This window comes from Drosophila bipectinata, chromosome XL (assembly GCF_030179905.1).
Source record: "Drosophila bipectinata strain 14024-0381.07 chromosome XL, DbipHiC1v2, whole genome shotgun sequence".
Taxonomy (NCBI): Eukaryota; Metazoa; Arthropoda; class Insecta; order Diptera; family Drosophilidae; genus Drosophila; species Drosophila bipectinata.
In genome coordinates, this window is record NC_091734.1 from 7,259,537 (window position 1) to 7,283,372 (window position 23,836).

The 23,836-nt window shown below is 46.9% G+C and overlaps 6 protein-coding genes and 1 long non-coding RNA gene across 10 annotated transcripts; 3 read left to right on the forward strand and 4 right to left on the reverse strand.

Moving 5' to 3' along the window:
• On the forward strand, positions 1-1,847 carry LOC138925676 (uncharacterized). The gene is made up of 2 exons (XR_011441868.1): positions 1-165; positions 249-1,847. It is a non-coding gene; the product is annotated as an uncharacterized lncRNA (long non-coding RNA).
• Positions 1,848-1,901: 54 nt separating this feature from the next.
• Positions 1,902-6,112, reverse strand: Prp5 (pre-mRNA processing factor 5). 2 transcript variants are annotated; one of them, XM_017237661.3, is made up of 6 exons: positions 5,906-6,112; positions 5,505-5,846; positions 4,297-5,449; positions 3,237-4,237; positions 2,628-3,175; positions 1,902-2,571 (listed from the first exon to the last, which is right to left on the reverse strand). In XM_017237661.3, the coding sequence occupies exons 1-6, from the start codon at positions 5,920-5,922 to the stop codon at positions 1,991-1,993; spliced, it is 3,642 nt and encodes a 1,213-aa protein (XP_017093150.2). In that variant the 5' UTR covers positions 5,923-6,112; the 3' UTR covers positions 1,902-1,990. The 2 variants fall into 2 exon arrangements, with proteins under 2 accessions (XP_017093150.2, XP_017093151.1); XM_017237662.3 differs by lacking the exons at positions 5,505-5,846; positions 5,906-6,112 and having other exon boundaries at positions 3,237-4,058; positions 4,114-4,237; positions 4,297-4,437.
• A 354-nt stretch (positions 6,113-6,466) lies between these two features.
• Positions 6,467-12,762, forward strand: HDAC6 (histone deacetylase 6). Of its 2 annotated transcripts, XM_017237616.3 has the most exons (9): positions 6,468-7,236; positions 7,864-8,148; positions 8,216-8,346; positions 8,405-8,588; positions 9,053-9,324; positions 9,384-10,797; positions 10,857-11,498; positions 11,656-11,743; positions 11,989-12,762. In XM_017237616.3, exons 1-9 carry the CDS (start codon positions 7,234-7,236, stop codon positions 12,381-12,383), a joined length of 3,414 nt encoding a protein of 1,137 aa, XP_017093105.2. In that variant the 5' UTR covers positions 6,468-7,233; the 3' UTR covers positions 12,384-12,762. The 2 variants fall into 2 exon arrangements, with proteins under 2 accessions (XP_017093106.2, XP_017093105.2); XM_017237617.3 differs by lacking the exon at positions 11,656-11,743 and having other exon boundaries at positions 6,467-7,236; positions 10,857-11,459; positions 11,989-12,124.
• Positions 12,763-12,879: 117 nt separating this feature from the next.
• LOC108122811 (p21-activated protein kinase-interacting protein 1-like) lies at positions 12,880-14,432 on the reverse strand. The gene is made up of 3 exons (XM_017237618.3): positions 13,599-14,432; positions 13,466-13,542; positions 12,880-13,410 (listed from the first exon to the last, which is right to left on the reverse strand). Exons 1-3 carry the CDS (start codon positions 14,346-14,348, stop codon positions 12,918-12,920), a joined length of 1,320 nt encoding a protein of 439 aa, XP_017093107.2. The 5' UTR covers positions 14,349-14,432; the 3' UTR covers positions 12,880-12,917.
• A 59-nt stretch (positions 14,433-14,491) lies between these two features.
• LOC108122700 (uncharacterized) lies at positions 14,492-16,920 on the forward strand. 2 transcript variants are annotated; one of them, XM_070276557.1, is made up of 3 exons: positions 14,492-14,602; positions 14,679-16,165; positions 16,225-16,920. In XM_070276557.1, exons 2-3 carry the CDS (start codon positions 14,719-14,721, stop codon positions 16,731-16,733), a joined length of 1,956 nt encoding a protein of 651 aa, XP_070132658.1. In that variant the 5' UTR covers positions 14,492-14,602; positions 14,679-14,718; the 3' UTR covers positions 16,734-16,920. The 2 variants fall into 2 exon arrangements, with proteins under 2 accessions (XP_070132658.1, XP_017092908.2); XM_017237419.3 differs by having other exon boundaries at positions 14,506-16,165.
• Positions 16,921-17,742: 822 nt separating this feature from the next.
• dah (discontinuous actin hexagon) lies at positions 17,743-20,208 on the reverse strand. Its single transcript, XM_017237416.3, has 6 exons — positions 19,874-20,208; positions 19,601-19,817; positions 18,664-19,542; positions 18,487-18,604; positions 18,283-18,427; positions 17,743-18,225 (listed from the first exon to the last, which is right to left on the reverse strand). Exons 1-6 carry the CDS (start codon positions 20,106-20,108, stop codon positions 17,852-17,854), a joined length of 1,968 nt encoding a protein of 655 aa, XP_017092905.2. The 5' UTR covers positions 20,109-20,208; the 3' UTR covers positions 17,743-17,851.
• A 504-nt stretch (positions 20,209-20,712) lies between these two features.
• On the reverse strand, positions 20,713-22,851 carry LOC138926608 (uncharacterized). The gene is made up of 2 exons (XM_070281374.1): positions 22,571-22,851; positions 20,713-22,518 (listed from the first exon to the last, which is right to left on the reverse strand). The coding sequence occupies exons 1-2, from the start codon at positions 22,722-22,724 to the stop codon at positions 21,005-21,007; spliced, it is 1,668 nt and encodes a 555-aa protein (XP_070137475.1). The 5' UTR covers positions 22,725-22,851; the 3' UTR covers positions 20,713-21,004.
• Between the last annotated feature and the right edge of the window lie 985 nt (positions 22,852-23,836).

Genomic DNA, 23,836 nt, shown 5'->3' on the forward strand with positions numbered 1-23,836 from the left:
ATTTTAAGAGATACTCTCGAGTATAAAAAAGTAATAATAAATCGAAACAAAAATGAGAAATCAAGATGAAAACCAAGAAATACAAGAATTTTTTAGGAACGAATAATGAAACAATGGACCAACATATCAAATGCAATAATTTATTGAATTGTATAAGAGGAAAAGGTAAGCTGGGAATTCACATTCGCCATATATGTTAGTCCTGAAACTAAACCTAAACCGTATACTTTATATCCTGTCTGTTGCAGAACAAAAATGAGCAAAAACGATGAACAAATTGAAATGATAAATCAATTGAACACGGGCCTTCCTTCCCCTCCAAGCAAAGCAAATACCAAATGAACGAAACCCAATCTGCTACTGCCCAACAACAAGGATACACAAGGATACACAAGGATAGACACACACACACTCTACAACTACTACTACAACTACAATCACACAACGACAAAGACAAAGACCAAAAGAATGCCAAGAAATTGCTTCAAGTGATCCGATAATAAGAATCTAAGCTTATAAATCTAAGGGAAGGAGCAGCAGCAGCAGCAGCAGCAGCAACATGGGTTGCATGTTGCATGTTGCAACTAGCAACCAGCAATTCAGCCCACACACACACACACATCCAGACTCACACACATACACTAGCCCAGACAATGAGAGATATGCATTAGCCCCCCTGTATATATACTATATACATATATAGACAAACTTTGAATCGATTGTAAATACCGCACAGGCAAAAAAAAAACCAAAGATAAAAAATAAATGGGAAATGATTTTCTGGCCGCTTACAGTAGAACTCTCAAAGGACCTAGCCAAAGAAACCAAGTCGGAACCCGGACCCACAACCTCCTCCCCTCAAGATGCTTCCTTAAACACAGACACACACACATACACACTCTCTCAAACAATGACACACACAAACACAAACACACACTAAATGCATAATTAATTTTTTTTTGTCTAATTATAAGTAAACTAATGCAAAAAAAAAAAGAAATAAATCAAGAAAATCGAAAAAAATAAAAAAAAATGTTAGCAGCAACTGGAGATATTGCAACGAATTTAAAATGTTGCCAAACTAAACTAAAACTAAAGCGAATAAATAAAAACCAACTCTATGACAACTATGGATTACATATAAATATATATAGTATATATATATATATATAAAGAATTTTAAAAAAATTATATACTATACATACAATTTTTTTTGTGTTTTTTTTTTGTATAATTTAGCACATTTAATAGTTTTAACTAGAATTGTACATAACAGAAAGGAAACTTAACGTTAAAGGATACTGATGAGGATATATATATACACATATATATATATATATATATATATATATATACATAAATATAGAGCGTGTGTGAGTGATTTTGAATGCGTAGAATGAAGACCGAAAAAAAAAAACCTAAAATCAAGACAGGCGCCGAACAAAATTCAATAATAATTTTAAACAAAACTAAGGCGGAGCAAGCTAAAACATAATAATAATAATAATACACACATAGTTTTGTATCAAACGAAATGACATTTGGCCGACAAATTAGTGGATAACTTTCGGATAACACACATGAACATTTTTTTCGAACAACCAAACAATTAAACCCAAAGAACGAACCCAGAAGCGCATAATAATAATTATAAAAAATTATAATACAACTAACATTGATAAAGGACATGCCCAAGCTCATAACTACATTTAAATTTAATTTTAGTAGTTTCTAGACACAAGAAATACTGTAGCATGAAAATCAATTGATTGCAGCGCTCGAGTGCTGGCGGAGAAATATAAGTAAACAATAAAAATGCAGCAAGACAAGCGACAAAAATACCAAAACCCCATCTAGCGTTTCAGTAACCACCACCTCCTGGAATAAAAACCCATCACACGTCTCCAACATTGGGTTTATTGGGTTTACAACACTCTCTCTTCGTCCGATTTCCATCTTAAAGTAAGTCTGATCTCCACGAGGAACGGGTCTAGACCACCTTGTAGCGTCCTTTGTTGAAGACGTGGTGAGCGGAACTTAGCTTCAGCAGCTCCTCCTTGATGAGCCGCGTAATCTCGCGCTTGGCCTTTTGCACCGCCAGCTCGCTGCAGCTCTCGATGGCCAGGTAGAGTTTCCTCTCGCCTTCCGGTGGGTTCTTGCCCTGGGGCACGTATGTTCCTCTCACCGTGAGGCCCGCCTCCGAGTACTCGGAGATCTGGGCGAGAGCCTCCTTGGAGGTCACCTTCCAGCGCGCCTGCTGCGGGAAATCGTTGATCTCCAGCTCCTCCTCGTATTTGGTGAACGAATTGCTGTTGACGCCCGCGATGCTGACCAGGCCGTCCTCGTCCTCCTTCGGCTGGTAGTTGAGCTTGTTGTTCAGCTTGGCGGCCATTTGCTCGGCCACCGTTCGTGCGGTCAGGAGCGGAGGAACACCGCCTGGCACGTGCTGTGGTTTCAGCATAGGCTCCACGGTAACAGCATTGACCTTTGTGTCCAGATTCATAGTGCTGTTGATTTTGGAGGCAAGTCGCTTGGCCAACTCCAGCTTGTCTGAACTGAGAGCTCCTGCCGCTAAAGAAGATTATGATTTAAAATTATAATTATTATTTGAAATGATTTTAACTCACCAGCCGATGCAGCTGAGGCATTGGCAGCCACGATGGCCAGATTGGCAGCAGCGGCCACAGCCGCCGCTTGAGCCGCCGCCGAGGCCAGGGCAGGATTACCTCCGGATGCCGCCGCTGCTGCAGCTGCCGCAGCAGCCGCCGCCGCCGCAGCGGTCGCCGTGGCCGTGGCCGATGTATCCTTCACTGTCCGCTTGGCCGCAAATATCTGTTCGATCTGCTGGTCAATGTCCTGCTCAATGTCCTCCTCGTCATCGGAGTCTGCCAGTCCCAGGGCGGCCTTTTGCAGCTTCTTGCTCTCCTTGACGGCATTGAACTCCTGCTCGTCGAACTTGAAGCCCTTGCCGCTGAAGCCGCCGCCGGTGTGCACTGTCTTGCCCTCTGCCTCTTGGGCAGTCTTGTACTCCGTCCACAGGGTCTGTAGTTCGGCGGGTATCGGCGTGCCGGAAAGGTCCAGGGCCCGGATGATGTCGCCGGCGTAGCGGGACTGATCGGGAGTAATAAACGTGTAGGCTCGACCTTTTTTGCCCGCCCTTCCTGTTCGTCCACATCTGCCGGAAAGAGTGGAAAAGTAAGGACAGTCACCTCCCAGTGGTAGGAAGACAAACTCACCTGTGCACGTAATCCTCGTAATGGTTCGGAACATCGTAGTTGACCACCAGAATGAGATCCTTGACGTCTAACCCCCGAGCAGCTACCGAGGTGGCAATCAGCAGCCTCACCTTCCCCGACTTAAAGTCTATAATGGTGGAGTCACGATCGAACTGGTCAATGCCGCCGTGAAGCGACATGCAAGGATACGAGGCCTTCATGAGGTCACGCAGCAGAATATCGGCGTTCTCCTGCTTGTCCACAAACACAATGATGCTGCCAGCCTCCTGGTAAATGCCCAACAGCTCCAATAGTTTGAAGAATTTAGCGTCGTCGTTGAGAATGACCACATGCTGCTCGACATCCTTGCAGACCACAGATCGACCGCCCACAATCACCTCGATGGGTTTCTTTAGGATGCGGCGCGCCAGAGCCTCCATTTGGCGCGGAAACGTGGCACTGAACATTACGGTCTGCCGGTCCGGTCGGACGTTGTCAATGATGCGCATCACCTGTGGCTCGAAACCCATATCAAACATGCGATCCGCCTCGTCCAAGACTACGTACGTGACCCGCCGCAGGTTCGTGACCCTACCGGAGTTGGCGGCCAGCATGTCGATCATGCGACCGGGCGTACACACAATGATCTCGGAGCCGCGTTTTAGTTCGGCTATCTGCTCGGATATGCCGGTGCCGCCGTAGACACAGACAGGACGCAGACCCAGCGACTTGCTAAACTTGCGGATGTCCTTTCCAATCTGCATGCACAGCTCGCGAGTGGGCGCCATTATGATTGCGATGGCACCGTCGCCATCCTCCAGGCTCGGCTGGTCCAGGATGTGCCTAAACATTGGTAGAATGAATGCCAACGTCTTGCCACTGCCGGTTTTAGCAATACCTATCAGATCCCGTCCGGACATGATGGCCGGAATAGCCTGGCACTGGATCGGCGTCGGCTTCTCGAAGCCCAGCCGGCGCAGCACGTCCATTTCCTTTTTGCTGACGCCGCATTGCGCCCACGTCTGGAAGACACATCATTATGTTTGGTTAGGTTTTAAAACAAACTGGTCCAAGGACTCACCTTGATGGGTTTGGGACAGCCCTTTCCTTTCACTTGGACGCCCTCCAGTTCGCTACGGTACTTCTCCACTTCGGCGGCCGTCATGCGACTCAGTTCCGGAACCTCAACGTAGAAGTTCTTACGAAAAGGGGCATAGCTCACTGAGGAATGATCAATCTTGGCCAGCTCTTTGCGGTGCTTCATCGCCAGGTTGTTGGCCGTGTCCCGGATGTCCTCCAACTCATCCTCGCTGGAATACTCTAAGCTGTCCATGTTCTGTTCAATCAGTTCGCCCTTTTTCACGGACGCAGTCTTCTTTTTGGCCACGCCGGTGAGAATCACCACACCCTGGGCTTTTGAGCTTGGACTCACAAAGTTATTAACTCTTCGCATCTCGTTATTAACCTCCTGCATATAAGCATCTAACGGATCTATGTCATCTTCGGGGGAGGGCTCACGTTCGGGTTTCGGCTCTGGCTCCGACTCCGTTTTGATCGCCACTTCCTCATTGACCTCCATTTTCACTTCCTCCTTGACTTCAGCTTTTGGAACGGACTCAATGGGTTTCTCCTCGGACTTGACTACCTTCTGCTCTTCCGCTTCCTTCTTAATTTCAGCCTCGGTCTTGGCCAGCCCCATACCCAGCTTGGCGCCAAACTTGGGCCGCTTCACCGGCGAGAACTTTGGCTCTACGACGTCGTCATCGTGACGCTTTCGAATGCTGTGGAACTTGGAAGGCGGGGAGTCCGGTTCCGTGTCCTTTTTGGTACTGTCCAGTGATGGGGCATGATTGCTGTCATCCTCTTCGGATTCGTCTTCAAGGCTCCACTTTTTGGCAGATTTAACAGCGGTGGGCACCACCGTCGCCGGCTTAGTGTCCTTCTTGCGTTCTGCTCGCCAGCGTTCGATACGCTCGCGTCTTTTAATCATCTCCTGTTCCAGACGGCGCTGTTGTTCCTCTTTGTCGATCTCCTCGACCTCCTCGTCTGAGGAACTCGAAGGCACGGGTATCACTACCGGAGCAGAGGCAGCGGGACGACGACTGTCCGCGTCTCGGTCCCGCTGACGATCCCGCTCCCGATCCTTCTCTCGCTCGCGTTCCTTTTCTCGCTCACGGTCCTTTTCCCGCTGTCTTTCGCGATCCCTATCGCGTTCCCGCTCCTTATCTAGCCGTCTGGAAAAATAGGGATATAAATATCATTTCAAGAAGGCTGCAACTTATCACCTACTTATCCTTTTCATAGTCTTTAGATCTTGAACGCTTCCTGCGTTTCTCATCCCGCCTGCCGCGGTCGCTGGGCAAATCCTTCGTCCGTTTTCTATCATCTCGACCGCCACGAAAGCTTCCACCGCCGCTGGCTCCACCACCGCCTCCATTCCTGGACTTGGACACATCATGGTCGCGGCTCCGACTGTCGTGATGGCTTTCACGGTCACGGTCGCGGTCGCGGTCCCGGTCTCGGTCCCTATCTCTATCCCTTTCCCGATCTCGGTCCCTGTCCCGATCCCGATCCCGGTCTCGGTCCCTATCCCTGTCGCGGTCCCTATCCCTCTCCCTGTCACGGTCGCGCCTGTAAAAAAGAATAGTGGTTAATGGTAACCCCAAAAAGCCGGAAAAGTCCAAACTTACCCGGAACCCTTAGACATTGTGCTCTTATGGGATTTTCTGTATTCTGGCTCGAATTAAGAGCGACGTCAAAGGCTGCACAGTGGGCTTGTTTCAGTTAGTAAATAACCCAAAACCACACAATACAGATTTAGCTGGAAATTCCTTGGTTTTCGGTCGAAAATCCGGCATCCATTATTTCAGGGATGCATGTGGGATGGTATATCGACCCATATATATATATCGATAATATCTATTTGGGCGCTACCGTTACTAAATTCAAAATTTTTAGCCCCGAAATCTGCGTTTAAGAATTTTTAATTGTTTTGTATAGTTTTTAAAAATTTTCACCAAAATTTTAATTCGTTTTTAATATTTGTAATATATTTTTTAATATTATTATTATTTATCCATCACAATTAGAGTAGATTCTTCGTGTATTTAAGACATGTTTTACGAATTCTAGGGGAAAATGGAAGATTTTTACGAATCAGAATTTTCTAAATTACATTTTTTCTTATTCCAGGATATATCGAGTGTACGATTATTCAACAAGTAATACCTATCGGCGAAGCAGCTGTTTCCATGTAAACGGCAAGAAGAAGAACACACACAAACATTCGTTTTGCCGCCTTCCCACCGCTCCGCCCGCGCATCATTGGTTCTTGCTCCACCTCTCATTGGCCCCATTTCCCTGCCCCCGCGGTGAGAGAGTGCGCCGTGTGTGTGTGCGATTTCTGGTTCAGGTTCTGGCCGAGGCTCTATATCTCTTGCTTTTCCCGTGGCTTCTACTGCTGCTGGCTGCATCTTCTTGGCTGCAATCTCCGCTGCAACGAATGCAACTGTAAACCGTGAAACGGGAGTGGGTCCAGAAGAAAAGCGAAATCGGAGAAGAAAATATTGGAAGGAGTCATACCCCTCCGGTTACGCATATTGTATTATTTGTTACTCAGTGTAGGCTCGATGTGTTTTGCATTGCAGCAACAAAACATCCAAAAGCTGAGCAACTGAAGCAGAAACACAACCACACACACACGCGCACACGAGGGGAGCTAGATGAGTATTGGCTGTGCAAGGGAGAAGGCAACAAATCGGGCATAATTTATAGCCAGCTAATTATAAGAGAAAAGTGTGTTATTCAAATCGATAACTACCAGGAGCGGTGGTTATAGGCCTAGAAAGTATTACCGCACGGACACACGACACCCAACACCGCACGCCCGACGCCTGACGCCTGACGCCCACCCAGCTGTGAATCAGACCCCGCGTCGTCGCCGTCTAATCCTCCAGCTTTGGTCTTAACAGCAGAACCAGCTTCCAGTTTATCGGCTCGACTCGACAGCAATAACAACATGGTAAGTTGCCGCCTTTTCGGCTTTGGAGTGGAGCGAAGTGGCTCTGACCAAATGCGGCTGGGCCACAGCTCCCACGCACACACCCATGCACATTCATGTATACAAGCCTGCATCCATGGTCTCGCTGCCCATGTTCCACTGATGCCGTTGCCAGTTTCCGTCCAAGCTTTGTGGCCAGCAGATGGCTTCGCCTATGGGGGATTAAGGTTTGGAGATTCTCAAGAGACACATCCAAGCAATACCTGAAGGCAAGCACTGTTGGTGCTCTAAGAAGTAAGACGAAGTTCCATCTTTATGGTAACAATAAGGTGAAGTACAGAGACTATTTCGTAGTACTTTGTTTGGGTGACCCAATTGCACTGCCGGTCATGGCGTAATCAAATCTTGGTCTCTCTGGGGACTAAAAGTATGTCAACCAGCCTGTAATCTCCGATCGAAAAGTGCCATGAGTTCCATACTTCAAGTCTATTTGTGGCTGTCAGTCAGTTTTAAATAAATTCAGGTTGTAACTAGTACTATTTCAAACAAAGGCTATCGTCCAGAAGCCTCTCACCAATCCACTCCACTGCATTTGAAATCCGAAATATATATTTTCCATATACATAATATACATACGTACATATACAGAGCCCGCCCATCGTCACGCGACGCGGCGCCCAGCAAGCGAAGATCCAGACCCGCGCCATGGTCAACAAAACAAAATCTTCTACAGGTGGCGGAACGACGTCGGTCGCAACCGCAGCGGGAGTAATCGGCAGCGCAGCCGGCGGCGGCGGCGGTAGCGGCGATTCGCGGAAATCGAGCAAACCGAGTGCAGCCCTCTTGGAGGCAAAACGTCGCGCGCGCAATTTGATGAAAAGCCAGAACAACGCCATGTCCAACCAGGAGTGCGTCACCGATATATTTCAGAATGTAAGTACCTCTTTGTGCCCAGTACTAGGACAAGTCTAATCCGATTGATCTCCCGCCTCATCCGCAGGCAGTTAATGCCAAGGGTCTGGTCCGGAAACCCACGGCCCTTATCTACGATGAGACCATGAGCCAGCACTGCTGCCTGTGGGACAAGGAACACTACGAATGTCCTGAACGCTTTACACGCGTCCTAGAGCGGTAAGGTCCATGCCAGCATGTCCTTAAAATGTATGTTACTACTTATTTTCCCTTTAAGATGCCGGGAATTGAACCTGGCGGAACGCTGTCTGGAGCTGCCGTCCCGCATAGCCACCAAGGCAGAGATCCTGCGCCTGCACACCGAGGAGCACTTCGAGCGGCTGAAGGCGACCTCCGGAATCCGCGACGACGATCGCATGGAGGAGCTAAGCTCCCGCTACGATTCCATCTACATACATCCGGTGAGAGGCAATCCATAGGACCAATCCCAATTAGCCCAGATAGATTGCGTTTACTGCGCTTGAGTGCCCGAGAAGATTAGGCTGAGAGCTGCAAATTGAAACAGATTAGATTAGCTGCAAATGGGTACCAGGCAGTACAGTCCGTTCCATCTGTTTATGAATATTTATGGTTGCTTTATTGGAATCATATCTTCATTGTATTTAAATCTGATGCAAATTTGAGGCTCTTTAGTAATCCAACCTATAGCCACCTATTTATTTATGATTCCCAGTCTTCGTGGCTTCCATCTGGAAACCCTTTCAATGTAAATCACCATGCATGATCGACTCTCACTGTAAATCGTCTCACATGCCTTGTGATGGGTATATATTATAGTCTATCATACGATTTACTGCTCGCTGGGAGCTCTGACGAGATTACGTTCATAACATTGATAACCTCCGTCTTCTCTTCTCCCCTGCAGTCCACTTTTGAGCTATCTTTGCTGGCCAGTGGGTCCACCATAGAGCTGGTGGACCAGCTGATTACTGGAAGCGCCCAGAATGGCATGGCCATCATCCGACCACCCGGCCACCATGCCATGAAGGCCGAATTCAATGGCTACTGCTTCTTTAACAACGTAGCCTTGGCAGCCCAGCATGCCCTGGACATTCACAAGTTACAGCGCATCCTGATCATCGATTATGATGTCCACCACGGCCAGGGAACGCAGCGGTTCTTCTACAATGATCCGAGGTAGGTGACCGCCTTGAATGAAGCCCAGATTTCGAGTTAAATATCTACCTACTTTCTAGGGTATTGTATTTCTCTATCCACCGCTTTGAGTATGGCAGCTTCTGGCCGCATCTTGACGAGTCGGATTACCACGCCATTGGCTCGGGCCCCGGCACAGGCTACACCTTCAATGTGCCCTTGAACAGGACAGGAATGACGAACGGCGACTACCTGGCCATCTTTCAGCAATTGCTGCTGCCGGTGGCGCTGGAATTCCAGCCGGAGCTGATCATAGTATCCGCTGGCTACGACGCTGCGCTGGGTTGCCCGGAGGGTGAAATGGAAGTGACACCAGCCTGCTATCCGCATTTATTGAATCCGCTCCTGCGTCTGGCCGACTCTAAAGTGGCTGTGATTCTGGAAGGCGGCTACTGCTTGGACTCGCTGGCTGAGGGTGCTGCTCTCACCCTGCGGTCGCTTCTCGGCGATCCCTGCCCGCCGCTGGTCGAGGAGCTGGCCCTGCCACGCCAGGAACTGGCCGATGCCCTTCTCAATTGCATTTGTGCCCATCGACAGCACTGGCGGTGTCTTCAGATGCAGAAAACCTACGAAATTGACGAGCTTAAGGCAAACGACGCAGTGCATCCCAAAGATCTGCATCTAGTTAGGCGCATTTGGATCGGAGGTCCGCCGCCGGTCGACCGCTACCCCACACGGGACACAGCTATCCCACTGCCGGCCGAAAAAATTGCCACCAACTCTGCCCGTTTGCAAGTGCTCCGCACAGAAACCAAGCTGTCGGTGCCGCCAGTTCGGGTTTGCTACGCCTACGATACCCAGATGCTGCAGCACTGCAATCTTCACGATGGCGGGCACCCGGAACAACCCTTTCGCATCGAGAGCATCCACCAGATGCACAAGGACTACGCCTTGCTGGATCGGATGAAGCAGCTCTCAGCCCGGGCGGCCACTACAGATGAAATTTGTCTCGCCCACACGCGATCCCATGTGAACTCGGTGCGTCGTCTCTTGGGACGCGATCCAGAGGAGCTGAACCAGCTGGGAGCCACATATAACTCGGTTTATCTGCATCCACGCACCTTTGACTGCGCTACCCTTGCCGCCGGATCAGTGCTGCAGGCGGTAGACAGTGTGCTGCGCGGCGAGTCCCGAAGTGGCATCTGCAACGTACGACCGCCGGGTCACCACGCCGAACCGGATCAGCCGCATGGATTCTGTATCTTCAACAACGTGGCTATTGCCGCACAGTATGCTATCAGGGACTATGGACTACAGCGTGTCCTCATCGTCGATTGGGATGTGCACCACGGGAACGGGACACAGCACATTTTCGAGTCCAACCCCAAGGTGCTGTATGTGAGTGTGCATCGCTACGAACACGGCGCCTTCTTCCCGAAGGGCCCGGACGGAAACTTCGATGTTGTGGGCAAGGGCGCCGGTAGAGGTTTCAACGTTAACATTCCCTGGAACAAAGTAAGCATTATTGGGAAACCTCTCCCTTCCTTTCTCTCACGATTTATCACTAATTGCAGAAGGGCATGGGGGATTTGGAGTACGCACTTGCCTTCCAGCAAGTGATAATGCCCATTGCTTACGAGTTCAATCCACAACTGGTCTTGGTCTCCGCTGGATTCGACGCAGCCATTGGCGACCCCTTGGGCGGCTGCAAGGTAACTCCCGAGGGCTACGGCATGCTCACCCACTGGCTCTCAGCTCTGGCCGGCGGAAAGATCATCGTGTGCCTGGAAGGGGGCTACAACGTGAACTCCATTTCGTACGCGATGACTATGTGCACCAAGACGCTGCTGGGCGACCCAGTGCCAACTCCGCAGCTGGGAGCCACATCGCTACAGAAGCCAGCCACGGTGGCCTATCAGAGCTGCATCGAAACGCTACAGTCCTGCCTGGAGGTCCAGCGCACGCACTGGCAGTCGCTGGAGTTCGCCGGCCGCCGGCTGCCGACTGATTTCGATCCGCTGGTGGGCGAGAATAACAACGAGGATTTTCTTACTGCTTCCCTGCGGCAGTTGAATATCTCAAGTGATCAAATCCCAGAGGCCGCCCCGGGCGGTTCTGGCGGCGATCGACCAGACTGCGGCGAGGAGCGGCCCAGCGGCAGCAAGCCCAAAGTCAAGGTAAAAACGCTCACCGAGTATCTGCAGGAGAATAAGGAGGTACGAGAGACACTAGCATACCATTCAATCGATCCCCATCCTAATCTTTCGACTCTCTCTGTTCCCGTACTTGTCCATGCATCTATCTCACTCATTTCGGCACATAATCCATCCATCTCCCTCGCATCCGCTGGTGGGGATTGTGAACGACGAGCAGGCCCTTGAGAACAACGAGATGTTTGCTGTGTATCCGCTGAAGACGTGCCCCCACTTGAGCCTCCTGCGTCCCGAGGAGGTTCCGAAATGTAAGCTCCATTCCATGTCCAGTATTGGCTCTTCAGCTCCTCCTTCCAATCTACCTATGCTTTTTGAAACGTTCAGGTTGCTGGATGTGTTTTAAGTTCCTTTTTGTTTTGTGGCATTGGAGTTCAGTTGCTTGGCTTGTTTGCAAAATATTTAGTTGCGTTTTTGGATATTTTATTGCTTAAATAATGTTCTATCCTACATGTTTCAATAAGAATTTAATTCAATTTTCTCGGCTCTTCCACAGCAATAAACACAAGAGCGGCGTGCAGCGAGTGCGAGTCGTGCGTGGAGAACTGGATGTGTCTCAGCTGTCGGACGGTGGCCTGCGGTCGCTATGTGAACGAGCACATGCAGTTGCACTGCTTCGAGAGCGAGCATCCACTGGTAATGAGCCTCCGCGACTTGTCCGTTTGGTGCTACGCCTGCTCATCCTACATCGATCATCCCCGCCTCTACGCCTTCCTCAATGCTGCTCACTTGGACAAGTTCCGCGAACCCATGGCTTGGACGTACTCGTGTCCCAAACGCGCCGACGGCTGCTATCCAATGGGTGCGGACGGGAGGGATGAAGACGACAGTGCCGCAGGCTGCAGTGGCAGCAATATATGCATTCAATTGGAGCGCAACCAAAACAACTGACCCTTGGCTATACGCGTGCTGGACGGAATAACGGACTATATATGCACGCTCTGTCCGCCGCTCAGACATCTCCTCCAGTTCCTGGCCGAGCACCTTTGGCCAATTGTTGAGCGTATTTACCTAAGCCTGCTGCACTACTTCCTGGCCAACTAATGGTCCCCTCCCCAAGCTATCGCACTCACCACTGACTCCATCCATCCCCCAAGCCCGATCCCGTCCCCCATAGAATAGACAACAGAATATAAGAAACTAACTTTCACTTGGGAGCTGCCAGCTGGCTCTGCTAATGTATACAAGTACATATAAATTGTTAATGTTATTAACTAATGATTATCTAATAAAGATTTCGAGTGTTTTAGACTATGACTACTAAAAAGTACGTAGAACCTTGCGCCTAGTACCTGGAACCAATTCTTTTTCAGTATCCAGCTCCGAAACTTCTTGGAGGATGCCCTTATCATGCCTGAGAAGCAGGGTCATTAGTGAAATATATTCATTATATTGTTTAAATTTTATTAAAGTATTAAGTTTTAATTATTTCTTTTTGGTCTGCTTCCGCTTGGAGGAGAAGGACGCGTTTGGCTGCTTCCTTTTCTGTGGCCTTCTCTTTCTGCTCTCGTCGGCGCTGGAGCCATCACTATCTTCGAAGAAATCATCGCTGTCGTCTTCCTCCTCCGAGTCAGTTTCCTCAGAGGATTCCTGTGGTGCTGGCTGCTTTTGCTTCTTTTGTTTCTGTTTATTTGTACTCTTGGGAGTGGCTTCTACTTTTGTTTCCTGCTTCTCGTCCTGTTCATATTCTATGGTAACGAATCCTCGGGGTGCTGCTGGCTTGGCGGCATCGCTGCTCTCAGCCTTTCCCTTGGATTTGGCCTCTATCTTGATGCGCTGCTCCTGAGGACGCGCGTTTCCAAACTGGCTGAGATCCAGCAGTCCCAAGCTGGTGGGGCGACAGTCAATGTTTGTGCTGGCAATCTCCTCAAGCTCGCGCCTCTCTACGTTGACTTTCCAGACCTTGAGCTCACCAGAGCTGGAAGTTAAACAATCTTTAAATGCTGCTACTATAAATCGACGCGTCAACCTACCTGGAAACGGTGGCTACATATCCATTTAAATAGGCCAAGTCCTTAACACGAGCTGCATGGGCAGGAATTACCTTTGGCTGCAACGAAATAAGATTAAGTACACTTTTAAATCAAAAAGAGTCCAGCTGCTCACCGCCGCTTCTGTTTCATCTTTTATAGAAATCCAGGCAATGCTCCCGTTTTCCAAACCCACTAGGCAGTCGTCTTTGTTCAGCCAGCCGACGCAGATCGGCTTCGAAGGCGTCTTGGCGCGCCTGACTACGTTGGCGGTTTTAATGTCCCAAACCTCTAGGAGCAAAGGTCCGCTCAAGGTGAAATGGTCTCCGCTCGTTGACCACGAAAGGCACTCCGGACTGCTACCCAGCGTACGCTTGCTCTTCAGATTGGTCTTGTAGGCCACCCGTCCCTTGACCAGGTTCCAAGTGTTAAGTACCAGATCTCCACCCAAGGAAAGGGCCAACTTGCTGCTCGGGTGGCAGCTGATGTGACTAACCGACTGACCCGCGTGCGCCTTGCGCCAGTCTCCCTCTGTGGTCCAGCTGCCCACGCGCGTGGCAATCATGTGTCCATCGGCGCTGCCCGAGAGCAAGTGCGTCAGGTCCGGGGAGAAGACCAGGGTGTTCACTGTGCCAGCATGCGACAACAAGATTTGGGCCTGCTTTCGTGTCCGCATATCGTAGATGAAGATGCGGTCATCGCTACCACCACTGGCCACCCAGGGGCCCTGAACTGCCACAGATTTGATGGAGCCGGCGTGTGACTTGTCTGCAAAAGTTTGTTTTAACTGGCTTTCGTCCTGGGAGGCGTCCTCCGGCGCCACCAGCTGGTAGCCCAGCAGAAACTCCTCATAGGTGCCAACAATAATCTCGATGTCCGGCGGCATAGCTGTCCTCAAATTCAATTTGTTTATGCGCTCAACACGTGCAAAGTGAAACTATCGATATCAGTGATAAGAGAGTTTACATGACTATCGATTGCAGTTTACTATCGAATAGAAAAGCGCGCTCTTTACCGACCGAATAGAAATAGTAGGACAGGACAAGCTTAAAAAATGTCAACAATACAATGTTTTTCTAAAACTTGAGTAAACAAATCATTCCATACGAGACCCACATAGCTCCTACAACATTCAACATAGTTAGTTATCAGAAGTCACTCGACTTAGCAGCCGGGAAAGCACAAGCAAGTTTAAATTTTACTTTACTTTTCATAGAATCTAGATGTGATACACATGTCAGTTTACAAATCCCAAAATGCTGCCATTCGTGAAAGAAAATGTACCGACACTGCTACTGCAGCCCGCGAGGCTCGCCTTCTACGCGAATCTGCACTTGAGGCTTCCTGGGGACGAGGAAATGTCCAACTCCACCTTGGTGCTGTCCAAAGATATGAAGGTGTACGAGTACCGGCGCAAGGAACTTGTTCACTTCATTAACTTGCAAGATTCCCGTCTGAAAAATCTAAGTACAGAGCTCAAGGACTATCAGGGGCCAACTAGCAGCTTCCTGCGAAAGGAAGCGACATCCAATGAAGCCGGTTCCTCTAAGGAGCTCGACTGTACAATGCTGTACGTGCCCGAAGAGTTGCAGATCGCGTTCGGAAAGTACATCTGGATGCAAGAAAAAGTATATGTCTTTGTCCACTGCTGGAAGCTGCTCTTGGTGCTTTATAGACCCAAGGAAAACGGAGCAAACTTCGAACTGGTCGCCGAGCACGAAGCAGTGTCATCCTTCAAGATGGTTATCGGTCCCATCCCATATCAGGCTATTGTGGAACTGCAGTTCGAAAATGGAAAGAAGATGCGAACGGACTTCCAGACCGATACCCAGAATGATGAACCCAGCACCTCCGCTGGTGGGCCGCCAGAAGCCACAGAGAGCTTTAAAGAGTTGCTTGAACAAATAAATACCCTAGAAGCAGAGCTGTCTGCCGCGCGACAGCAGACACAGAAGGACTTTGCCCTCTGGCAGGATCAGCAGCTATTTGGGTCGCCCGCCCAGCGTTCTTTGCTCCTGGAGGAGAAGCAGGTGGTTCATCGGTTTGGCGAGGTGTGGATGAGGGTATGCGGAGACTTCTTGATCTGTGGCACTCTGCTTATCAATCTAACTGGCATCAATAGGCTTAACATTGTCTATGATCTGAAGCCGCTGGTCAGGATTGAGCCACCAAAGAGCTTTAGGATGCATCACCGCCTGTTTGAGCTTCCCGTGCAGCCAGATGGACAGCCACCAGAAGATTTTGACAAGATCGCGCAGTTCTGGGCCTGCCAGGAGCAGCAAAGCAGAAGATTCAAGTGGCGGGCCGTTTCCAAGGATGGCCAGCTGCCCCCGGAACGCTCTGCCGTAATGTTAGTACGCCTATCCCTAAGTGATCTTATCGATGCGGAGAAGTTGCAGTTAATGGCGATTTATGACATCAAGAGCTCCAAGGATGCCAAAGACTCTGAGTCCCGCCAATTGAACCTCATTACCGTAGATGTACCCCAACTACTTGCGAAGCTGGAAACTTTGACTCCAACGTTTCTACCCAAAAGCCTGCATCAGGATTTCCTAACTGTGATTATGACACAAGAGGCGCAATGCGTCCTTAAGCTAAAATTCAAGGAGGCCCACGATTGTGGGAGCTTCGAGGAGCAACTGATTTCTAAAATGCATTTTGAGTTATTTGAGGTACAGGATAAAAAAGAGGATCAGGAAATGAGTGAGTGTAACTGCTGTATTTTTCTAAAAATAAAACTAATATATCTATAAACTCCTTAGACTCGGCAGATTCGGATATTTTGGATGCCTCAATTCTTTCTACTTCACGTCCCCAAATTTCAACTCCCGTCCAGCGCATCTTCTACAACCGCAAACCGCATTCGCAATGGTTTGGCATCCTCATCCTACGCGACGACCCCGGCCACTACTGGCACATCTATGCCCCAACGGAAACTCGCCTCCAGCTGTTGGTCCATCACCTGAAGCGCGATCTTCTTTTGCTGAACTGTAATGTCACTCTAATGGATATTAACGAATATATCAGTGAGCCCGACAATGTCGCTCTCGAGTTGGAGAACAGTCTGCGCGAAGAGCTGCTGGCGTGGAAAGATCTGCTGGAAAACAAAGATGAAGATGAGGAGGATGATGAAGAAGAAAAGATGGACAAGTACAAATCGAAGCTATCTAATATCCACAGGCTGCAATTCACTAGCGATGTCCTGGTAACAATGTTAAGGAGCCAAGATGCTCACGATTCGGACACTGAAGAACCCAATGCATCTTCTTAGGTAGGACCTTTTGAAATCCTTTTCATTCACGACTGAAATTCAAAAAATAAGTAATGAAGAGCATGAAATGATGCAGGAGGAAGAGCATTTCTGAAAGACATTAAATCCATTTTCTGTGTTGAACACTTTTAAATTAACTGTTGCCCAAGAAAAGACCGTATCTTGAATAAAATTTATGTTTCAAAAATTGTGACGTTCGATCCGGGATTTCGAACCCCGTAGAAGTCCATATCTTCAATTTTAAAGCTATCCTTAAAAGGCATACACCGTTGTAATTGTTTAAAAAATCTTCATTAATCTGCATCAAAATCTGAGAGTAAAAAATGTTTCCGATTTTCGATGAATTTTTATGATGGTACCCCTTGGAAAATTTTGAAAAAATCGAAAAAATTTTAGTTTGCAAGTTTTTGATGCAGAAAGCAAGTACTCGAAATCCTGAAATCGGAAAGGTATATCATTCCTGGAAAGGTATACCATTCCATGCGACATCCATTAGCCGAGTTATGATCTTGAGAAGCTATAAAAATATCACTTTTTTCGTGGTCAGATATTTCAAGTCCTGGAAATCCTCGAATCGGGAATTATGACCTATGTTAAAGCCCATATCTTAGTGAATTTTAAAGCTATCCTTGAAAGGGATATACCACTGTAATTCTAGAAAAAATGACCATCAATCTGCATTAAAATATGAGGAACAATTTGTTTTAAGATTTTCGATGAATTTTTATGATGGTATCCCTAGGAAAATTTTGAAAAAATCGATCAAATTTTAGTTTGCCAGTTTTTGATGCAGAATGCGAGTACTCGAAGTGCTGAAATCGGGAAGGTATACCATTCTAAGATGTGACTTCTATTAGCTTAGTTGTGATCTCAGGAAGCTGTGAAAAAATAATTTTTTTCATGTCCTAGAATTTTTATATCCTGAAAATCCTCGGATCGCACATTACGACCCATATCAAAGCTAATTTTTTAGTCAATTATATTTCATTTTTTTATTGCATAAATGACCATTTGATCTTGTCCTGACACTTAAAAGACTTATAACTTAAAGTTTATCTTGGCCTAAAAAAGACTTCGTCTGGAGGGAATTGATTTGGAAAAAGGTGTCTTGGACCTCTTCACGAGCTGATGCGGCGCTGCTGCTCTTCACTTTTTATAATGCTATCCAGGACGTTCTCCAGATTTTGTGTCGCTGCAGAAAGCTCGGCATTGTCGCTGTACGAGTCCTCCACAATCTCCTTTACTTTGTGCAAAAGTAATTTAAAGTTGACCATCTCTGTGTCACGCATAGACCCATCCTTGGACGCTGGGTGTTCCAGCAGAGCTCCCAATGGCATGGGTAGGGAAAGGGGAGCTGGAGTGGAACCAGTAGCCTGCTGCGAATGGTGTTGCAGGCTTGATCGCCGTTGATCGAACCACAGACTGATATCATTCAACGAATAATCTGACTTGTTGGCTTCTAAATAGCTGCGATTTAAATCAGCGCCATTAACTAAAAAAAGTGTTAATAAATGTAAATGTATTTAAGATAGATGTGTTTAACCCTTACTAGAGTGCGTTAGGTTGGCTCCCACTGGCCCATACATATCGAAGATCTGGCGCTGGGGAGTGCTGGAGCTTAGGAAAGTGGAGCTAACTAAAGGCGCCGCAGCGACATGGGCGTCCGCAACCACGGGAGCAGCCGCTGGAGAGCACTAAAAAAGATCAACACTAAGGAATAGTCCTGAGGTACGTAAGTTACACAAAGCCTCACCGATAGCTGTCGCATGTCCTCGATAATCTGCAACAGAAAGCTCTGATGGGCGCTGAGAAACTCCGATATCTCAGCACTAGAAGATGTGGACACCGTTTTAAGCTGGGTTTCCAGTTTCCTTAAGGTAAAACAAGAATAAAATTAGTGAGAGATAAATTATATTGATTTTTAGCTTACATATTTTGGAGTAATAGACGATCTATAATGGACTGCAGCTGACTGGATGCCTTGCTAGCCAGTCCCGTCAATGAGCAAAGCTCCTGTTGCTGCTGAAGAATTACTGTTTGCTCCTTGTCCTTCTCGCGTTCCCTTTCCCGTTCCCTTTCCTGTATACTACGAGTCTCAGCGGGAATAGGCGTGGCCGAGCTTTGCCCCAACGCTGGGCCACTCTCCTGGGCATCGCAGAAGCCCCGTCGATCCTCTTCCTGTGTTTTTCTCTTGCGGCCAACTACAAACCAGCCGCAAAGCTTGGCCAGATGGCGAGTCCAGTTTTGGGGAGGTTGATCTTCGACAAAGACCTCACACATTCGGTGGCCGGGCTCGTGACGACCGCCAGCATATCCCTCGGCGAAGCAGGGAAGGCATAGCGAGATATCGCGGCACACCTGACACCTAAAACGAATGCCTACAATGCGCTCCTTACGGCAGCCAGCGCATGAGTTGCTGTGTATTAAATGTTCCGTGTCCTCGATTCGCTTAATTAAAGCTAGGAGGTTCCCATAGATTAAAAAGCGAGTCTGGACCCCGGCCCCTGTCCATAGTTTGTGAAACTGTTGTTCCGCTAGGCCGGCCACCCCGTGTGGGCACCTCGCAAAGCTCTGCTCCATCATCAGGGGAAGATTGTGTGAACCATAAGCCTTACCCTCGCCCAGGTAGCTAAGCAGCTTACTCAATGTGGCCAGGAGCTGTTCAAAAGCGTAGCGTGAAATCACTTGGTTCTTGGGATCCGCTAGCAAACCAAAGAAGTCACCAGCCAGCTGTTCACTACTATATAGGTTGCAGAACAAGATCAGTGTGATCTTGATCTCTAGGAGTGATATTGAGTGACGGCGTTGCCTAAAAGAGTTTTGTGATTAGCAAAGGATTCAGTAAGATTTAAAAAACCAAAACCCACGGATCATAGACATTCCAAAAGAAATTGGCTAGCAACCCTGATGCTGCTTCTAGCTGAAAGCTGGAATCCTGCGCAAAGTGACCCAACTTTTCACAGGCAAAGTATATATCGTGGATCAGGGAGGTCAACTGAAAGGGAGGTACCATCAGCTCCAGGTTGCCTCGCAAACCATGTCGTTCGAGGATGGCTAAGACCAACTTATATGGAACCTTCCCCGCTGCAAAGGTAAGTGTTTACCACATGTTGTCCTACTGGGTATTTATGTATATTTACTGTGAAAGATTTTTTGGAGCGCTACAAATTTGCTGGCACATCTATAAACCGTATATTTGTAGTTCCCGTACTTCATCTGCAGGTCATCTATAATGGTTGCCAAGTCCTTGTTGTTGTTGCTTTTTTTTCCAACCACTTGTTGCACTTTTTCCTGGGAGGATCCCTTGTTACGTGCCAATGAAGCCATTGCCTCGGCACTGGACCGCATCTTACTAAGCTGAGGTGGTCCAGACATTTTAAAGGACGACACAAAACGAGTATTATTTTAATAATATGAGACAATGCGATTTTTTTATCAGCCGCGTCTTCGTCAGGGACTCTTGATTCCGTTAGCGCAAAAGTCAAATTTCTATAAGGAAGGTGGCAACGCCAAGGCGTAATAATCGAGGATCAGCTGTCTTATTGTATGTATAAAATAACTATTCTTTAACATAAAGAAAATAAATATTCCTAAAAAATATAGTAAAAATTAAATTAGCCTGTATTACCTGTATTTATAGAATTTTAACACATAAAATGGATATTGAAAATTTTGTTCTAAACTATCGATGGCAAGGCGCGCACTTTTTAATCGATAGTCACATTCTGGTTATTTTAAAATTTTAAAAATATTCTTAGATTCTTGAATTTTACTGAAAACACCGATTTTATTAAATGGTTAATAAATGATTAGGAGATATTTAAATTTATTCGATCTGCAATAACATGTCTTAAATATCAAGCAAAAAATAGTGTCTATTTTTTGGCGCAAATCCTAACAATATCACTTAGAAGAATTGCTTAAGTAAAAGTACAAATGTACATAAAGTAAGGTGGAATGCCCTTCAATTTGGTGATTTTTATTTTTCGTATCGAGGAAGGCACTATTACTTAAATTCATTTATATTATTTAATGTAATTTATTGTCTTTTTTATCGTTTACATTTTGAGCAAAGGGACAGAAGAAAGTCCCTATAAGTGTGCGAGAGTCGTCGATCTTGATTGATTGATAAATTGATAATAGGTTTTAAATATTGACGACAGGATAAGGCGCCGTCATATTCGAAAGAGGCATTCGTTGCGCCATGGGCCCTCAATTGATGACACCTTTGAGACCATTCGAGGCGCCACATGATTGGAAATGTCAAATAGTTAGGAGTCGGTGTGGTCTCCTTTACGCTGGCTAGTGCTCGGAAGCTCAGCGTTCGGCTTGGGATCGTCCGGTGGCGAAAGTTTGGCCATCTTCTTCAAAGGCACTTGCTTTTCCATTTTGATGTCCTTAACCTTTGTGTTGGAGCAACTCGGCCCATCGTCCAGTGGCGGAGTATTGGGAATCTTCTTCACAAGACCTTGCTTTAACATATTCATGTCAAACTTATACATTATTTTGGAGCCACTTGGACCATTGTCCAGTGGCGGAGTTTTGGCCACCTTCTTCACAGGCACTTGCTTTCCCATTTTGATGTCCTTAACCTTTGTGTTGGAGCAACTCGGCCCATCGTCCAGTGGCGGAGTATTGGGAATCTTCTTCACAATACCTTGCTTTAACATATTTATGTCAAACTTATACATTATTTTGGAGCCACTTGGACCATTGTCCAGTGGCGGAGTTTTGGCCACCTTCTTCACAGGCACTTGGTTTTTCATATCGATGTCCTTAACCATTATGTTGGAGCAACTCGGCCCATCGTCCAGTGGCGGAGTATTGGGAATCTTCTTCACAATACCTTGCTTTAACATATTTATGTCAAACTTATACATTATTTTGGAGCCACTTGGACCATTGTCCAGTGGCGGAGTTTTGGCCACCTTCTTCACAGGCTCTTGGTTTTTCATATCGATGTCCTTAACCATTATGTTGGAGCAACTCGGCCCATTGTCCGGTGGCGGAGTATTGGCCACCTTCTTCACAAGACCTTGCTTTAACATAGACATGTCATACATATGCATTATCTTGGAGCCACTTGGACCATTGTCCAGTGGCGGATTATTGGCCATCTTCTTCACAGGCACTTGGTTTTTCATATCGATGTCCTTAACCTTTATGTTGGAGCAACTCGGCCCATCGTCCAGTGGCGGAGTTTTGGCCATCTTCTTCACAGGCACTTGCTTTCCCATTTTGATGTCCTTAACCTTTGTGTTGGAGCAACTCGGTCCATCGTCCAGTGGCGGAGTGTTGGCCATCTTCTTCACAGGCACTTGCTTTCCCATTTTGATGTCCTTAACCTTTGTGTTGGAGCAACTCGGCCCATCGTCAAGTGGCGGAGTTTTGGCCATCTTCTTCACAGGCACTTGCTTTCCCATTTTGATGTCCTTAACCTTTATGTTGGAGCAACTCGGCCCATCGTCCAGTGGCGGAGTATTGGCCATCTTCTTCACAGGCACTTGGTTTTCCATATCGATGTCCTTAACCTTTCTGTTGGAGCAACTCGGTCCATCGTCCGGTGGCGGAGTATTGGCCATCTTCTTCACAGGCACTTGGGTTTCCATATCGATGTCCTTAACCTTTATGTTGGAGCAACTCGGCCCATTGTCCGGTGGCGGAGGTTTGTACATCCTAGGCACTTCCACCTGCTTTGACATATTGATGTCCTCAACACTTATGGTTGTGCGACCATCCATTTTGGAATAACGGTCGGCCTCAACCAGGTGATCCCTGGCTAAAGCTGAAAGCAATTTTATATAGTGTGGAGTCATTAGAAAGGATAAAATACATACTGTAAGCCAGGTCAAGAAGTACTCCACGTGCTCGTGGATCGGAATCCACGTCCATGTCCTTGAGAATATTGCGAACAAACACCATATCATTCATAACCTCAAGCTTCTTTTCGGTAAGCTTGTACTTCGGTTTCTTATTCTTATTTGGGTCCATAATTTCCAGAGAAATGAAAAAATTTCAAGAGCAATGAAAAAGTTTTCTTCGATGATCTAGAGTGGCCAATCAGTGCTTTGAAATGTCAATGACCATGCACTTTTAATGACAGTTCACTTTTCCAAAGCCTACTAGATGGCACAAAGACGCCACCTGTGTTTTTTATAGTTCTTTATTTGAATGTTGGTAAAAAAAATATATATGATATGTTTCAGAAAGCCATTTATAAAGCATTTTAACATTGTTTCTACAATGATTTATAAACAATAAAACAGATAAAAGATAGAGATAAAGTTCTTGAAAATATTGGAAAGGTCAATTAGAATTTTAATTTGAATATCTAATTTAGTATGACCCTCAACAGGCAGATTAAAGGAATTTGATCCATTTGGATATCGTTTTCAACACCCTTTTTAAAATCCGATTACAATTAACCAAAAAAGAAGCTTGGCAAGCGAACCAAGCGGCGTCCAAAACCCAGGCGCCAATTACTTGAAATTCGTATGGAACGAAATCTGAAGTACCAGGCGAACAGAAATCAGCAGAAGGTGGATCAGAAAAAATTCAAAAAATTTTAAAATCGTATTTCAGCAATGTTTTGAATGAGGAAAGTCCTTCTGGGTTTACTGATTACAAAATGGTACTTTATTTCCTGTATAAACTATTTTTGTAAAATTTTTAGCGAAAAGTTATGTTTCAATTTTTAAAAAACTTTTGATGCAGATCGAAGGATATTGATGTCCTGATTTCAAAATGGTATCGCTTTTAAAAATCCGTTCAGAAATGGCTAAGATATGAGCTTGGAAAGATCCGCCTTGGCGCGCAACTCGCGGCCAAAATTTTTCGAAATTCGTATGGGAGCCAATCTGAAGTACTAGGCGAACAGAAATCAGCAGAAGGTGGCCGAATTCAAGCAGTGCAAGCAGTTTCACCTCCCCTCTCACCCTAGCTTCGACAGAAAAATTACACAATTGTCCCTTATCCGGCCTCATGGACCTCACACGCCCATGCAAGTTTCTCAGGAGAGCCTTAATTGTTATGGCAGTAAATAGTGGCCCCACCGTCTTCCTTTTATGTTTTCTGAATTTTTTATACGTTATACTTCACTTATT